We start from the raw sequence: 19,318 nt of genomic DNA on the forward strand, positions 1-19,318 counted from the left end.
ATGTATATGTACATATCTACATAACGTCAGTTTGGTTGGACAGCATGTAGTTTTGCTATCGTGCTTTTTTATATATCATCCTATCAATCATCATTAAAAACAAGTGGAACTGAATACGTATCCCTGACGACTACCACATGTTACAATCCGTCGGATTATCGACATTATATTGTTTATATTTGAAAAACATTAGAATAAGCTGCGATAATGTTGCTTTTACAATATGTTTGATGACACGAATTATCTCATTTCCAAGTTAATTACATTGCCGTACAGTAAACGTTGGTTGAATTTTTTAAGTTACGCGGGATTATTTGAATTAGTTGCGAACATTTTTGGTAAAATCAGTCAGGCGCGAAATTCATTCATTCATAAAACAAAACTAGTTAATTCACTTTACTCGAGATATGTGTATTTGAATTCCGTAAAGATTTCATGCATTTTCTCAAAGGCCTTATCACTTGAAAATCACCGTTTTGTTTTAAATTGAAAATTGAAATGCGATGCCGCGTCTGTCGAAAGAAGAGAGGGCAATGGCTAGTGACATGTTCCAAGTCGGCGCCACGCGAGTTTGGAAGTCGGTTAGAGGGGAGCCAAAAGACTGCATGTTATTTATGGCAATTAAAAAAAAATATAATGCATTCGCTTCAACATCCGACCGTTCAAGGATTGGCCGACCACGACAGGTAAGCAGCCAGATCGTCAGTAACAGTCTGAAACGTCACTGAGTTCGTACACATGTTCCGTCTTAGGGCGACACAATCGCATCAATCGATTTGATTGTACTTGGTAATACTAACTATGTCTCTCATTATGATAGGTGGCAGATACGTATCAGTATCAGACTTCTCAGACGTACATATATATGGGATATGTACATTTCCTGACGATCTGTATGCATAGAACAATGAACAACATGTTGACAGTGATAAGTAAATGAAAAACGAAAGTTAAAATAACAGCGATGCATATGCGACCTATTTTGAGTTTATCAAATACTAAACACGTGTACTTGCAGGTATCATTTTGTTATAGTTTCCTTCTATCATCAGATAACAACAAAAGCTTACAAACAAACAAAAAAGCCGTACTACTTGCAGACTCTTAGTTTGTGTTTGGTATACCACCAAGCGATATATACAACTTAACGATAACCCGGATTAAACCGGGGTACCATGTACTCCAACAAGTTTGCACGGGTATTACAGATAAATCATACAACTACCCATGCTATATTTAGAAAAAGCGCGTCAATAAAAAAAATGGTGAAAGACAGCAAGCTTCTTGATAACACATTGTTTCAGGCAAGTAGATGAACATTTTAATGTCAGCTATTCTGGTATTTCTCAGTTCATGCAGCGTCTGAACCGGACAGGGTATGTTGATGAGGGTCCCAGGTCTAGCATACCTCGAAACACTACTCATAGGGAAGATAGACCTGTGTGTATACAGCAAGGAGAGTGCAAACAGGCTCAATGAACAGTAGCTAGAACGACAGTGTTCGCATTAGCCGACGTACCGTCAACAAACGTTTGAACAATAAGCGACTTGGCTCTTGTCAACCAGTAAAACGTCCTGTATTGCACAAACAAGCAAGCCTGTAATGTGCCCGTGATCACCAAAATACGGCATGCCATCAGAATAACATTATGGCAATAACAGCATTTGGCGGTGGCGGTTTTACTGTTTGGGATGCTTTTCTCTAAACTGAAGTTAAAGTGGACAGAAGTACCGTATTCAGGTCCTCCAACCCATAGTTGTTCCGCATTTTGATGTCCATCTATTGGTATATCGGCTCATCCTAATGGATGACAATGATAAACCGCGTCGAGACCGCCTAGTGCAAGTCTACCTTCAAAAAGGACTGATAAAGATGCCCACATGACGTGCATTGTCAACAGACATGAACCCATTTGAGCATGTTTAGGACTATCCCGTACACAAAGTCAATGCGTGGGGTCCAAAATGTCAATAACTGAAGAAATACGGCCTGCATTGATTCAGGAGTGACAGCGGTTTCCTCATAACAAGCTTTGGCTTTTGGTCAATGATAGAAGACGACTGGTACAAAACCACATATTGACATTTTCATACCCGTTGAATAGTCATTCATCTTGATAAATTAAAACGTTTTTGTGATTTGATGACGTATATATTAATGGGATACAGTTAAAGTCAGTCCTTTTTCTAGACTTTATGAATTCGTTTTTGAGCACGTCCTGCAGAAATAATACAGCACTTCCGGTTCAGTAAATTATTTTCTTAACATTGTGTTTAGTTTCGTCACACGTCTAAAAACACCTACATATATCGGCCTGTTGATTTATCCTTGAATGTTTTTCTTTAATGCAGCAAACAAAATTAAGCCCGGGCAAAGACATCAATGGTCCCTAACTTATGGCTAAGTGTATAAAATGACGGAATATCGCAAATTTGCATTTTGTATTTGAGTGATTTATGTGAAAATCAGAAGATTACATTCGTTACCATTTCAGATAAGTTTTATAAAACGATCTTCAGCACTTTATCATAGCCCCTAGCGGTCAGTTCTTACTAGACTGTAAGAATGTAACACAAACGGTTTAAGCAAATTCCAACGTAATATCTTGATTTGATATGTTAAGGTACATCATAAGATGTAAACAAAAAAAACGAGAATGTTATATACAATCATAACATCTTATGTGATACACATCTTTAAACAGTAAGGTATTATCTTATGTAAACAAGCATTTGGCTATCCATAACTGTGGCAGTGTTATATCACATTCCCGGTCCCCTGAACCGTCATGATACCTAGCCGACACACGGAAACGAAGGGAAGTAACTCGAGAAAATCCGAGGCTATTTCAGCTCGTATTCCTACAAATGAAGTGTTGTCCGAATGGTTCTATCTACGCATTTATTTTTTGGGGGTCTTGATCGCGGTTGATGATTAATTACACTTAATTTGTACAATAACGCAAGCCGACGTAAAATTCATAGGACCCAAGTATTTTAACCGTACAGACAATATCTCGGACTTAGTTAGTTGAATCTTGAATGATATATCAAATGGATGCATTGTTTTTGCAATATGGTAGAATATGGTTGCAAATAAATGCAAAAATTCGGGCTTATTTTAACATTTGATCTTGAAACGACAATTTTCCGATCTCATCTTTTGATTTTCTTATCAATCCGGATTTATGCCGTTCCGTCAAACGGTTCTTTATAGATAAGTTTAGGGGCGTCTTTACAGCGGCCTCTAGTGGTGTAAAGATTGTACAGTAAAGCGGAAGTGAAGTAAAAATGGGGCAGGGCTGATATAAACGAGGAAAAAATCGATTTCGGTCTTTATTTAGCAGGTTTGTCAGCTATTATTGATAAAATATTTGTAAGATAAGTCATTGCAACCACTTTTGTTTATGATGCCAACAACTCTTCGTTCTTTTATCTTTATAATGGCATTTGATTGGAAATGAGTCTGATGATGACAGGAAGTTATTATGTTTATGTTTTTCACAACGAAGCATCGGTATAAAGACATGTGTTAAAGCATAATGACATATGACTTTGTTATTATAAATGCATTCTGATAACACTCAAAACACTACTGGCATGGAGAGCTGCCGGACAATTACCAAGAGAAAGTTTATTCGTGCTTGTAATACATACCATAAAATGGCAGACCTTTCAGACCAATAGGATATATTTTCTATTTGTTATTGTTCAATTATTTCTACAAAAAGGTGTTAACAACATTGTCCTCTTACGCGTATCTTTCACTCTGCCTTGGTACTCCAAGAAACAATCAGAAAATAAGTTCTGTTTTTTTTCCCCATCCGCATATTTGCATTTTTATATCTCTTATGGAAAGTGTTTCCTCATCTTTATGGTGGAAGAGGAAAGAATAACTGTTTATCCAGTTTTTTGCTTAAATATTTTTGATTTCATCATGGATTTGTTGTTAGAAGTAATTACATTAACCTTTTGATTATTCAAAATTATATGGAAATGTTATGTATAATTGAAATCTGAACTTTGAAAATGTGTCGGTCAGCTTTAGGTAAATCAGCATGATGTGCCTGTCTTAAGTTTCTTTCCATATAAGCCTCTGACATTGTAAGAGTATCTGTCTTGGTAGCTGTGAGCACTAATGTAATGTCTGTATGACATATTTTCATTTTTATTTATTTTTATAGGCAGTCACTCTACTCAAAACTTACAGACAACAAAAGACTTCTACATACACTCTTACTCCTCGTGTACATTCTGATTGAATTATCTACCAGTTCAAACAATCATTTTTCTCTGCAATTCATTCCTATAGGTGATTTATGTAGTGGACGTTATACCAATCACACTATGAATTTACATTATCATGTATATATTATCGTGGTAGAAAAACGATTATTACAACCATCAAAGTGTGAGGAAAAACCTAAATAATTAATAATTACATAAAACAGTGCAAGTGAATAATTAAAATCTCTTTTTTAAAAAAATGGTTATATACGATTATAGTGAAAATCAAATTTCCTTCTAGACCATTTGTATTATTTGTATTTGATATAATAGTTTGGCAAGTGGAGATGTAAACACAAGTATCTAGAACTTGGTTTAAACGCTCTGGTATAAAATCAATTTGAACACAAGTATGTTATAATGATGTTTCAGATACCATTGATATTCATCATGGCAGCAGGGGAGAAAATCACATTGACAGATGCACTACAAAATGTGGATGTGTTGGATGAGCTTCCCTTGCCAGACCAACAGCCATGTATTGAGGGCATGTCCTTGTCAATCCATTATCAGGCCAACTTCGACACCAACTTTGAGGACAGGAATGCCTATGTCACAGGAGTTGCTCGATACATTGAGGAGGCAACTGTTCATGCAGAACTGGTAATACACTGTACAATAGACCCTGTTAGGTGACCATCTGCCATTGAATTTTTAGTATTTTCTAAGTAATATCATTATTCTATGAAATTTAAATGCCTTTGCATATTAATACACATATCTGATGACAGAAACAGTTCACATTCACAAAAAGTGTTTGAAAACTAGAGGACAACTTTATTAATGTGTTGATTTTTCTTCTTTGTATTTGAAGGATGTTTTTAGTTTCTTGTCTTATTTTCTGTTATTACGATTATGAGTATTATGATTCTGATGTACCAGTAATAATCCAGATTACAGGAATAATAAATTTAAAGAATCAAATTACATACATTTTATATGTTATATAAACCAATGTTGTCACTTGTCACTCTGTATAAGTTAACCCTACCTTCAGTGATTGTCTTTCTTTAACATTTGACATTTTCCCTGAATGGCTGTTATGAATAAATCATTGACTATCTCTCTGATAATGTTCATCATAGCAGTCACTATGTGATGTTTCAACTAAGCTGTACTCAGGAGGAAATTGGCTATATATACACATGCACCAATGCTTTTTTTCTAATGGTCATCTTTGATATTCTATTGTAGAATAAACTGCTGGAGGAGGGCCAGGAACATGCCGTGATGTTATATACATGGAGGTGTTGCTCCCGAGCTCTACCACAGGTAGGCATGATAGGGTTTCGACATTTTATAATGTGAGACATATATCAAGAGCAGAAACATTACTAGAAAACTTCACTTCATGGATATGAAAGACTGTCAAATAGAATTCAATGTTTATGTAGTTTTAAAAAATATAAACCATTTTTGAATATAGATATTTTGATCCATGTTGAAATAAAAACAAAGTAGTTAAATATAATTTATTAGTTGACTATCAACAAGTATGTCAGTATTCTTAATTAGATCATGATTAGTGTACATGCTTATCAATTATTTCTTATAGATTTCAAAGCTTAGAAGCGATTTCAGAAACCAATTAATGTCCAAGGATTTTATTGGCTAAATGTATTTTGCCATGTAATTTCACACCATACTGAAATTTTTTTCACAGAATCTACATCTTATACAATCAATAAATGCTTTTTCATATCTTTCAGAAAAAATCTCTTGATATATTATTGATGTAGAAAATTTTAAAATCACATTTGTGAAAAATGAATTAAGAGACTTTTCAAACTATGGCAGGAACATACCACAGTTCAATATTTTGAGGAAAAGTGAAAGAAATTACAATAAATTTTAATCAGAGTAACGCACAGTTATTTGAATTTTAGGTTAACTACAGTATACAGTATATTTACAAATCAAAAGTTGTTGAACCACCTCTCTGAACGATATTTATCCATAGAGTTACAGAAAAGTTAAATATCTTTCTATAAATGTTAAGCTTGCTGCCATTCCTTGTCTAAATGTATACTTTCTGGATCAGCTACACACTTTATTTTATTAATAGGTGCTTTTTTCCTTTTCAATCTTTTTCTGTTTTGAGTGGTTTTGATTAACCATGGTGTAAATATTGATACTCAGCAAAATATAGATTACAGGAAGGAGAATACTAACCATATACAGTCAAACTTCTATGAATCAAACTTCTATGATTCAAATTTTTTGACCTATATCTTTTTTTCTTCGGTCCTGAATTTGATTCCTTTATGATACTCCTAACTTATCCCTTTTTCAACTGACGTTTTGATATATGAAACTTTTCGATGTATCGAAGTTTTTTCACAGTTGTTAGTTACGAAAACATGAGTCGTTTACACTTCATGATTCGAACAAAATATTATATGTACTGTACTAGTTCTTAAGCTCCGCAGCAGAATTTCGCACGTTTCCTTACCTGACAAAGGGATTACAATGGAATACTGTTTGTTACTCTGTGTTACAAAGTTAATTAATGACTGGGCACAGATTACAGTTTAATTTATTGCCTACTCACAAGCCGTGACATTACTCAACAATGATATTAGGACATTTACCACCACCACCATTGCGATAAAAGCATATAGTGAGGTATAGTTTATGGAAATGTGAAAACATAGAGAGTAACAACCACTTTACACATACCTATCAGGAAAATATAAACGTAAGTACGCAATGTCCATTTCTTGTTAAATTCTGTTAAAAGTTTTTGTTTTATGAATGAAAATATTTCTTTTTAAAATAAAAAATATCTCTCTGCATTTAAACTTTGTTTTAGTATTTGCTGTGTCTGTTCAGTAAGAAATATTTTGTAATCAACAAAGGTCATGGACGTGAAAATGTTGATATAACCTAACACGAATGACTTGAAGTCTCGGTTTATTAAAGTTTTTTTTTCTAGTCCTTTGAACTTGGAAAGGTCAAAGTTTGACTGTGCTTACATCACTTAATTATGCAGACTATAAATTAACCAGAACAAATGGCTGTAATATGATATTGCACATTGTGCAGTTCACATTAACCATTTCATTTTTTTCCTGTAATAGGTTTTGTTTTAATTTTTGTTTCTGTGGTTTTTTTTTTAAATATTTGTGAGAAAGTTGACTTGTATAGTTAGAATTATATAATACTTCAAAATGAAGGTAATTGATAAATCATTGTTTACTTACAGTTTTCAGATAGTCGTCTGTTTAAGTCTGATTACTTTTCAATAATGTGTGATTCCCTTTATGAATAGATAGGACAATTTCAGTATCATGTTTTGGTAATGTGGAAGGATTTACAAGACTTTGATTTTGATTTTCAGTACAATTTTCTTCTGGGTGATTATACACCAGTGGGTATCAAGTCTTTATTTTCAACTTTAGGTTATGAATCCCTTATTGTAAATTGGGTTATTTTTTGTGCAAAATACATTTAAACTATGACATGATGTGTATAATTGAAGGGTTAAGAGACTGTTGCCATAAGCAGTCATCAGTGATAGGCTTAAAGTCCTGTCCAGGGACATGTAACATGCTGTTTTTTTTTCTTTGAAAATGTTTATATGTTAAATAGGATTTTCATAAAGAAACTTACTAAGAGTTTCTCTCTAAATTACTTCACCATTTTGGTTTTGAAAAAAAAAAAAATAAGAATGATATCCAAAAAAAATGTGGTATGATTTTAATTTCTAAATGATGACTTCTGCAGTCATAGTTTAAGTGTGTGCTTTGATGTAATTGCACCTCCTTTCCATGTCGTAACAATATAATATTTTTTAAATGACACTAATGTTGTTTGCCGATATATATTTGTATTTGAAAACCAGAGGAGAGTTTTAAGTTATTTCAGTCTTATGTTTTCATCCATAAGCAGCATGTTTATTTTCCCTCTTGATAACAATGATTAAATATCATTTAGATAGTTCAAGTTCATTTGTCACTGTCGTGTATTTTTCCCTTCATATATACTTTTGTTTTTGATGAAAAAAAGTTACTTTGAATTTTTGCCTAAAATTCAGTTTTTACTGTGTTTTACAAGCATATAAACATTTTTGACGATCTTTTACATTGCTTTAACCTCATCATGAAATAAGTACTATGAGCTGTGAATAACCTCACAGAAATAACCCAATTTATAATGTTCAGATTAAATGTGATTTCATTTTCACCAAATAGATAAAAAAAGAAGGCAGTAAACTATGATCATTCGTTGTATATACATCCTCAAATGGTAATCCAGTGGTTACAAGAATTATCACTATCCGCATCCCTGGGACATTTTACGGTGAAATTAAGGCACTAGCGAAGCAACATGATTGGTCTAGAGCATGGCACAGGAGAACAAACTGAGCAACCACAGACTGATAGGTTCCTTTGAAGATCACAAAGCAGCAACACCCACCATCAAATACAACATACTGTCATGTGGCCCGCAGACACTGATGTACATCAAAAGATCAAATAAGTCTTCTTGTCATATCCAGAAGGTATCACACATGGAACCTTCAATTTTGCCATGAAATGTTCCAGGGGTGCAGAGAGTGAAAGTGGTCATATCCCTGGAGTATCAAGGATGTTATATATGTTCTACATCATGCTATACACTGATGTAATAGTGTAAATTATATTCTTTTGGCTCTTTAGCAAAAACCTAAACTGCAAAGGGACAATTTGGTGTTGTTGGTACTTTATGATTATGTTACAAAGGCCTTACTTAAAGAAAGTTTCCTTATCCTTATAAACAACTCTTATTAAAATGGTCACAAACCCACAGTTTTCTTGGCATTTGTGATCAATTAGAAAAGTCCTTGATCTTGTTGTGTATAAATATATATATATATATATACAGGAACAACTTAATGGATATACAGGTACAATAAACCATTTAACAGCTTTACAAGTACATTAACAATTTTATAATAATTGTTCATGTACTTGTACTATTTATTGATTGTACATATAAACTAATAATGTTAACAGTTCTTGACTCTTTGACCTACACATGTACTGAGGCTCAATTCATGCATTGATCATCAGACTTTTTACCAAGACTTGAAAAGTCCTGAAAGAAATAAAAATATATGAATAATTCATTTTATGTCTGATATCTATTTTATGTATAGACAACATACTTAAAATCTCTCTCCTGGGTAACCCCATTTACATGTTATCCTGGAGACTAAGGCTAGCAATATTGTTCTCTTATTTACTTTCTTTGTTATGAGCCACCATCTCTTTATATTAAAACCTGTTCTATTTAAAATTGTAGACATGACGATACATCACATGATATTTTTATTTGGACGTATATTTTTTTCTTAATATATATATAAACCATCCGATTAAATTGAAAATCACAATACAAATGTCTTATTATGATTTTGGACATATTTTTGCATTTTTTGTAAGGATTGAATTAGAACTGATTCCAACAGACAGTAATTGTAACCACAGTGGACATCATACATAAAAAAATGTAAATGATATGATTGTCAGCTCTGTAAGGTTCCTTTAGGAGTGATAATTCTCAAGAACCTGACCAATTTCACCTACCCTGTACATTTTGTTTAATTTCGCGGTATTAAGTTATATTGGTGTGGGCTAGTTCATGGGTATTAAATTTGATGGAAGTTGATAAACTGGTGTCCCTGTATACAGACATAACGGATGCTTTCTGAGATTTCATTTACTGCGAAAATGTTGTCTTGATATTCAGTTCCATGCTATTTTTATTGACTGCAAACATAGCCCATATTACCAGCCATACAGTACATTATATGCTGAATTGTCCCTTAAAAGTAGAATGTGTATTTAAATACTAAGGAAGCAAACAAATTTTAAAGTTTATTCTTAGTACTTGCCTGTCGCTGGCTTGAATAGATCTGCTAGCTTTGACAAATCGCTGCTCATCAGGACTTAAAACGATAACACAACTTCATCTCCTAACATCAAATACTAAAAATCAAATTAATTAAGAACTAGTTTACGCTTAATTTAATGTCCTATGTGTCGTTGTGTTTACATCGACTAGTCTGTGAGTTGACCTCGTGCTGTTTTGTGCTTGTACATACGGATGTGTTACATTTAATGAGATCAGGCTTGTATTAAATGTCACTTTTTAATTTACTGATATTGTAGAACATCTATACTTTGATGAACATGTGCTGTATGAGAAGACATTTGCTCACAGTCACAGGTGTTTTATGATATACATAGTTGCTAGACGTTGTTTATGATATATTTACTATATATAATAAAATTGTTTATCATAGGTTGTTTGCAATACACATATATAGATTCACAAACAAAATTAACTACATATCAAGTAAGTTTTATAGATGTCAACATAATTTTTTTTAAAAGTTGGAATCCTAAAGTTATCATTTTCTGGCCATGAGCTTCATGGTGAATATGTTTTGCCCAAAATAAATGTGACTTCATGAGACGTCAGGAACCTTTATGATGAGGTATTATGCTGCAGTACTAATGAGATTTTTGAGACATTACAAGTCTTAATGACAGGGACTCCATGCCACTTGTAAGATTTTGGAGACATCAGGAATCTTTAACGATGGGGGATGCCATGTCATGTCACTGTTGTTCATGTTTTTGAGACATCAGGAGATATCTTGCAACTGAAGTAGGAATTTTGTTTTACTGTGTGTATTAAGCCAGGTCTATATATAAGTTGATCCTTCTACCCAAGCAGGTTGTTATACACTGTTTTAGCAGAGGATTCATTAGAAAATAACAGCAATCTTGTACAAAATGATTTTGCTTGTTATGCTCTGACAAGAAATAAATTTTGCATGTTACAGTTACCATTGCTGATAAATAATTGTAACAAGTACAGGAGATATTATTTATCTATCAATCTCTCAGACAGAAATTTAAAAAAAAAATAAGAAACTTCAAAAGTAGGTTTCCATTCTCATGAGACAGTGTTTGAACCTGTATATACATGGTGCTGTAGAATAGCGAGTCCTGTAGTATGTCAGAGAGATGTAAACAGCATGATTCCTGATGTGTTCTGTGACCCAATGAAGCCAGTTGATCAAACAAGATTTATTTATAAAGAATTTTTTAAAATAGATTATTAAAAAGGTGTTTTTTGGATGTTGTTAATAAGTGAAATCAAAATGTTTATATGATAAGTTTCTAGAATTAAATAATTAAAAAAGTGTTTGCATGGACACATAAAATAAATACCTTTATTTCTGCAGATTTGTATGTCTGTTTTTTTCTTCGTTGAATTGTAAATGTCATGTATTCCTTACTTTGATTGTCAATTACTTTGATATGTAAGCGATGAATGGTAGTTACCATTTATTGGGAAATTAACCTTTCCTAAACTCTATCAAGTAGTGAAAGTTTATAATATGTTAAACAGTGTAGTAACAATAGTGATTGTTTCATGTTATTGTAGTTAGATAATATTAGAAACTATTTCCAGGTGAAGAGCAATGAACAGGCTAACAGGACTGAGATCTACCAAAAGACTGTGGAAGTGCTCGACCCACAGGTCTCCAAACTGATGGATCTCATGTATTTCACGGTAAAATATCGCTGATAATTGTTAAAACCAAAATCATTCTTACAATCTTACAACATTTCTATGTCTATCTTTGATCAACCAAACTCATTATTCCTGTTTAAATATCTATCCTCATTTTCTAACATAACAGATGTGAGCTGTTGAATAAAAAGAAGCCATATGGTCCTCTGAAGCATTTAGTAGACAAACTACAACATACACATGAGACGATGTTAGATGTTGTTCTAGGAATTTTTCTTCAATTTCTTTTGACTGTTTACTATTTCATTGTGAATTTATCAGTATTTTGTTACATTTTATGCTAATTAATATTGTAATTGAAGTAATTCAGTCACTTATGTTTGTGTATTGGTAGTAAGGTGTTCCACTGTTGTGAGCTTTTGTAACTGTCGTAATTACAACTATTATATTAAGTCATGATCTCCCTACAGAGACGAGCTATACAGAGGTTTGGAAGTGAAGTGAAGCGCTTGTCCCACAATCAAAAGAGAAATGACTTTGTGTCAGAAGCCTATTTGGTTACATTGGGAAAATTTATCAATATGTTTGCTGAACTGGATGAGCTGAAGAACATGAAGGCTGGAATTAGAAATGACTACTCTGCTTATAGAAGGTAAGTGTTTCTTCAAGCCGAATAGAAGCCAAGAAACACATTGACATGAATAGATATGCATATTGTGGTGGAATGCAGTATACCCCTGGAGTATGCTGAATTTCAATTTTGGTGACTTGTCTTGTAAATATAGAGATGTCCAAGGGCAGGTTGGCCTCTGATTGTTAGTGTCAAGTGACAGGTTTTACAGCTCCACTCACTGCCATACTTGTAGACCACTATAGCCTGTTTTGGGTTATCAATATTATGTAAAACAATCTTTCCCTACTTTAAGAAAATGATTCTGGAGCTAAACAGATAACTTTGCTTTAGTCATACTGTTCATCATCTGATAATACAGATGATGGTCTCCCTTAGTAACATGTTATAGTAGGTACTGACATTTGTAAATCAAGAATTATTACCTAACCCCATTGTTGATCATTAAGTCTGTAATTTTATAACAATATGGTTCTAATTTACAGTCATTTCTAAAAACATTATGAATTTAAGAAAAATTGTTCTGCTGAATCAGAGGGCAACATAACCTTGCCTTTCACCAAATAATTCTTTGTTTGAGTCAAAGTTATAAATCAGTGTAGTGAGTCATGTTGAATTCCCTGAAATGAGTGTGAGGTTATCTCCCCTTTTACAGGTCAGCCATGTTCCTGAAGGTAATGGCCGATCCACAAGCCCTGCAGGAATCACAGAATCTCTCTATGTTCTTGGCCACTCAAAATAAGATACGAGAAATGCTTAAGGAAGCCCTAGTGGATGCTGGCAGTTGTGAAGAGCTCCTGGCTGACATCATCAACATCTGTGTGAGCATGTATGAGAACCGTCTCTTCCTAGAGCCTAGTGAAAAGTACATGTTGGTCAAGGTAAGTTGAATGATGGTTTTAGAAAGCACATTCATATAACAACTTAAAATAAGTAAAAACCACAATTCAGTAATTACAGGTAAAAATAACTGGAAACCATACTTCAGTAATTACAGGTAAAAATACCTGGAAACCATACTTCAGTAATTACAGGTAAAAATAACTGGAAACCATACTTCAGTAATTACAGGTAAAAATAACTGGAAACCATACTTCAGTAATTACAGGTAAAAATAACTGGAAACCATACTTCAGTAATTACAGGTAAAAATAACTGGAAACCATACTTCAGTAATTACAGGTAAAAATAACTGGAAACCATACTTCAGTAATTACAGGTAAAAATAACTGGAAACCATACTTCAGTAATTACAGGTAAAAATAACTGGAAACCATACTTCAGTAATTACAGGTAAAAATAACTGGAAACCATACTTCAGTAATTACAGGTAAAAATAACTCGAAATCATACTTCAGTAATTACAGGTAAAAATAACTGGAAACCATACTTCAGTAATTACAGGTAAAAATAACTGGAAACCATACTTCAGTAAATAATTCTGTATAGATGAAAATCAGTTAGAAACCACATGTCAGGAATTATACTGTGTATGACCTTTTTAAGGTGCATACCACAATAAGAGCCTGGGCCTTCAGAAGTGATAAAAAAAATTACAACACCTACCTTTTTATTCAGAATATATAAATAGAGTTATGCTGAGGATTACTATGGCTGTACTGTGGAACCATTCCGCAATGTGTCCGATGGTTTTAAGATAAAGACAGAAATGACATGAATTGGTTTTGTTTTTACTTATGAATTATATTAAACTTGAATTTAAAAATTGATTCTGAAATCTGTTGTTGACTTACAGGTAATGGCGTTTGGGATATACCTGCTGGATAGACCAGATTGTAGCATCTATAAGATGGACCAAAGGAAGCGAATCAATATCTCTAAAATAGACAAGATTCTTAAGGTTGGTAGTGTCCTCATTATAGTATGTTAAATGTAGTAAAAAGGCTATACTTTATATAAAGCATTACAAGAGAAGGAGGGGGACTTTCAGCTTTTATAAACTTATGAACTTTTATGAGTAATCTTGAAAGAAATGTGAAAAAAATGGTTATTGAAATTTCAACTGATACACAAATCAAACTTTCTGTCTGATATATAGATATAAGTAATTTATTCACAGACTTTGTTTTTTGCATTCGCTATCAGATTTTGTAAAATAAATTACATTTCAGCAACTCGAAGTTGTTCCACTGTATGGAGATATGCAGATAAACCCATATACCTACATCAAAGGCAGCTGTAACTATGATGCATCACGGTGGAACTTCTGTGAATCAAGCCACATCAGTCCTCAGTCCAACATTCTAGCAAATCTGGAGGCGATACGAGAGGACCACATGGCATATATAAGTCAGCTTTCCAAACACAGTAACGAGGTATTACAGAATCATTTACTGTTTAATGTTCAGGTATAGATGTAACAGATCTAGATGATGATAATGATGATGATAATGATGATGATGCTCATCGTCATTGTCATCATCATCGTCAGATAAGTGATAGAGTAATGGAGTACAAGGATATTCAACAGAAGCCATTTTTGAAAACATGCTAGATACAAGAAGCTTTCTTTACTCTTATATATGGAATAACATTTGAACATAAGCTCTGTGGAGGTATTTTTACAACAAAACTAAGAATAAAACATAGTAAAAACAAGGTAATGAGCATGCTAGTTGAAAGTAAGAGGAGTGTGCAGCATAAACAGGGTAATGAGCACGCTAGTTAAAAAAACAGGGTTGTGCAGCAAAAACTGTGTACATAAAAACTAAGCAAAAACTCAGGAAATTATATAGCACATACAAGTTATAAACACATGGACAGTACTATTATCACAAAAGCATAAAAATCACAAGCATACAGCATAAAACAGACAGCTCATGTATTTCTTAAAATATCAAAAATGGTTAGTAAACATATGATATATTGTGTAAATAGCAGAATCACATTTACAGCCAGTGAACAGGTGATTGGGCAGACTCTACCTGCCAAGCTCACTGACTAAACATTTATCAGATATAATTTCAAAAGTAAGAAACAGTAGAGTAATTTCAACAAAGAGGTATTTAAAACTGTTCATTTGTCTCCTTGAAACAGGCCATCACAACAACACGCGAGTCACCACGACCTGATTCTGAGAACAAAGAACTGAGTGAGCTTGCCTTACGTGGATTACATCTCATGTCAGCCTGGACACAACAGGTCATGGAGCTGGTATGTACTGACAACAGTGTGCCCTGCTTAAACATCTGAGGAACAGTTCCATTACATCTTAGTAAAGAAATGTTGTTGTGGTGATATGATTTTCTATCCTTAGTTAGGTGTAACATTCAAGTTACTACTTCATAAAATTACAAGTGAAAAAATGCTCTGATGAAGGTTGTGCTGCATAATATATGATCAAGATATTTTACTGTTACACCATCATAAGTCATCACATTACAGATTACATATGAAGCGTTATCTTGGCCAATATTTTGTTTGTGGCTTATTTTGTGTATGGCATGAGTTTCTCACTTTGACTTCAAAGAAACTCCTTTCCAGTGTGTAAAGTACAGTCAGCCTTTCTTTGCTGGGTTTAACTTCTATGTAGATGAAGATATGAGAACATTTGTTATCAACGAGTAGAGTTGTTACTGTGATATATTCAAGATACAAATGAAAATATCATAAGATATTTGCTCCCTAACAAAGTATTATGCAGTGTTGGAGGTTTTCACTGATAACCAGTTTGTTGTGACATTATGAAGCAATGGCATTCAGAATTGAACAACAATCAGCTGACCAAAAAATCAAGGTCACAAGGTCAGTAGTTCCATTGGTCAAGGTCAGTGTTTTTTCTTTTCACTGATTAACATTTTGTCATAATGTTGTGATGCAAAGTTTGGTCAGAATTAAACAAGGTGTAAACTTAGCATGGAGCAAAAATCAAGGTCTCTGGTCCCAAATGGTCAAGATCAGTGGGTCAAAGGTCATGGTCAAACTTTTCAGGGATGAAAATATTATTATCATGAATCATTTAGAACATTTGATGCTGCTCTTTATTGTTTTATGTGTACTTTGGAGAACATACAGTGATAAGAGATGTATGTTTCAGTATTCCTGGAAGTTGCTGCATCCAACAGACAGCCACCAGAACCCTGACTGTCCACAGTCTTCTGAGGAGTATGAACGGGTATGTGGTTTTTTTTTAGGTGCTTGTTTTTTTAAAGGTAAAAGTACATATATGAAGCTATAGAATTTTCTCTCACCTCAGCTTTTATCGTTGCACATTGCTGTTGAGGACTAGAATAAGCGCCAGAGTCCCCTGTAATATTTGGAGTATGGAAACACATGTCTGAGCATCCTGTAAAGTTTGAAGTATAGAATGAGTGTCTGAGAACACTGTAAAGTTTGAAATATAGGACAAGTGCCAGAGCCCCCTGTAATGTTTGGAGTATAGGAACACATGTCTGAATACCCTTTTAAGATAAAGTATATGAACAAACATGTTTGAGCATCCTGTAAAGTTTTAAGTGCAGAAGCATGTGTCAGAACCCCATTGAAAATTTCAAGAGCAGATGCTAGCTTGCCTCTCTCCTGTGAAGTTTTTGACTGGAAGAGCAAATACTAAAACCTACTTGCAAGGTTTTGAGTGTAAGACCAAGTCCCAGAGCCCCCCCATGTAAAATTTTTAAGACAAACAAATCATCCAAATTTAGCAACCATAACTCCACTTTTTTGTTAAATCAGGTAGAGGAGTTTATTGTAAGTCTCATCTTGACAGGATATAGTGAAGTTTGTGAGGTTAATTTTGATGTCATCTTGTGTTTACAGTCTATCAGGTACAACTACAACAGTGACGAAAAGTTTGCCATCATAGAAGTTATTGCAATGATTAAGGGGCTACAACTCCTGATGGCCCGAATGGAAACAGTGTTTATGGATGCTATTCGACGACACATCTATGCTGAACTACAGGTACGTTACAGTCCTGGGAGCCATTTTAATTGGTTTGACATAAAGTATTTCAGAATGTAAAGCTCTGTGATAACAATATCAACAAAAAAGCTATTTGTTCACTAAATATTAATGATAGATTAAAATGAATTTCAATTGTTTCATTAAAAAAGCAAGAATGTATGCAACTATATTCAAACTATAGTCCATGGAAGAATAACAGTACATTTTATAAGAGGTTTGAGAGACTAATCATGTTGATGTACTTACCGTTCTGTGGTTAGATGTGGTTCTGTGATTTCCTAACTCTGAACTTTGAGAAGATTACTTCCAAGTTCAAAATTGAAGTTTCTTTGAACAACATAAGTAATAGGTTTTTATCTATAATTTCAGGATTTTGTACAGCTTATCCTGAGGGACCCACTCCGCAAGTCCATCAAAAAACGCAGTGACGTCATCAAAGTGTAAGTATACATAAATCAGGTCATGCTGAGTATGAATACAGAAATAGGATAACACTGGAGTTAATTTGTCTATCTGTCTGTCTGTCTGTCTGTTCATAGAAACCTGTTAACCAATTTCAGTGAAACTATACAGGAATGTTGGGGGATATGTGTAGATGTACAAGCAGGATTTTTTTAACAGAAATTTCGATTGCCATGGCAACCAGATCACTACAAACAGGTTTTTGTGTAACTCGTCAATCATTTGATCAGTTTTATTGAAACTTGGTCATAGTGGTGTAACTTATTAATGCCTGTAATTTGACTCATCAGGTGTTTCTAGAACCGTTACTATAGAAACATGATGAAGGCTTAAAGGGTTAAAATTGAAATATTGTTTGATTCTGATGAAAATTGAAATGTATATCAAAAATATTTGATGTCATTTGGTTGCTATGGTAACCACATAAGGTCATGATTAGATGATCATATCAAGACTACTCTTGATCTTGTGGATTGATTTCAGTGAAACTTTGAGGCTGTTTGAGTCAATATTGCTTAATATCAGTTAACTGTAAATGAACCAGTTGTATATGAAATGAAATCAGATATAGTTAAATGTTTTTTTGACTTACAATAATGAAGTAAGTATCAATATTGTTTACTTAATTAGTGTATTCTTATTGCTATTTATAGGAAAGTTATCCAATGCAAGTCCTGTAAAAGTATAAAATATTAACTTATAGAAAGGTATAAAATGTTTGAAAGTACATAATGGTGGCTATTATTAATGTTTACACAGGATAATTATGGCAGTACGGGACACATGTGTTGACTGGTTCAGAGGAACGGAGCCTCAAGATGACCCCTCACTCAAGGGCAAGAAGGATCCAGATGAGGGCTTTATGATCAAGGTCCCCAGGAGGAATGTTGGCCCCTCAACAACGCAGGTAAGTATATCAGGTTCCTTCACTTCATCTGCCCTCTCTCAACATCATAAATTGATGAAATGTTGGTGTATTACAGTTTATACACGTAACATAATGTGAAAATAAAGGATTCTCAACATCCAAGAACGGCTGTTTATCTTTATTATTGGCACATTGTCGACATGTTTATACAATTTTATACAGATTATCAGGTACTGAAGTATAACATTGCGGTGTGAAAATATTACGTCATGAACAATTAATAATGGACATAGTATCAATTGAATTACAAGGTAGTTTATACACGTGTACAAAGAAGCAGTAAAGCAATGATACACTGTGTTTAACCTATAAAGCCAGCTCAGGCTAAAGTTTTGTTTATCATTTGACAAAGTCCACAAGCAATGCAACCTTCTTCACTTGTGATATGTAATTATCCATTTAACACTTTGTGATATGTTGTTTTATCTTACTTGGCCCTTTGTCTGTTTAAATTTACCATTCCTTTCCCTCTCTTACTGATATTATGTAGACCTTCAATGTTTTCTATCCTTAAGAGCCTGTGTAATCTTTTATGATCTTGATGGTTTGATATA

The 19,318-nt window shown here is 33.6% G+C and overlaps 1 protein-coding gene across 1 annotated transcript in view; it reads left to right on the plus strand.

The window, feature by feature from the left end:
* Positions 1-3,275: 3,275 nt before the first annotated feature.
* LOC132546191 (cytoplasmic FMR1-interacting protein-like) overlaps positions 3,276-19,318 on the plus strand; it is a 28,339-nt gene continuing 12,296 nt past the window's right edge. Inside the window, exons 1-13 of the mRNA XM_060209901.1 lie at positions 3,276-3,347; positions 4,660-4,890; positions 5,482-5,559; positions 11,758-11,859; positions 12,291-12,472; positions 13,107-13,332; positions 14,208-14,312; positions 14,584-14,787; positions 15,509-15,625; positions 16,509-16,586; positions 17,228-17,371; positions 17,744-17,814; positions 18,596-18,743. Of these exons, the coding sequence (XP_060065884.1) occupies positions 4,678-4,890; positions 5,482-5,559; positions 11,758-11,859; positions 12,291-12,472; positions 13,107-13,332; positions 14,208-14,312; positions 14,584-14,787; positions 15,509-15,625; positions 16,509-16,586; positions 17,228-17,371; positions 17,744-17,814; positions 18,596-18,743 (1,668 nt within the window). The 5' untranslated portion in view covers positions 3,276-3,347; positions 4,660-4,677. The remainder of the gene's footprint in view (positions 3,348-4,659; positions 4,891-5,481; positions 5,560-11,757; positions 11,860-12,290; positions 12,473-13,106; positions 13,333-14,207; positions 14,313-14,583; positions 14,788-15,508; positions 15,626-16,508; positions 16,587-17,227; positions 17,372-17,743; positions 17,815-18,595; positions 18,744-19,318) is intronic.

This window comes from Ylistrum balloti, unplaced genomic scaffold (genome assembly GCF_031769215.1).
Source record: "Ylistrum balloti isolate Yb309-2 unplaced genomic scaffold, AGI_CSIRO_Ybal_v1 Utg369876, whole genome shotgun sequence".
Lineage (NCBI taxonomy): Eukaryota > Metazoa > Mollusca > Bivalvia > Pectinida > Pectinidae > Ylistrum > Ylistrum balloti.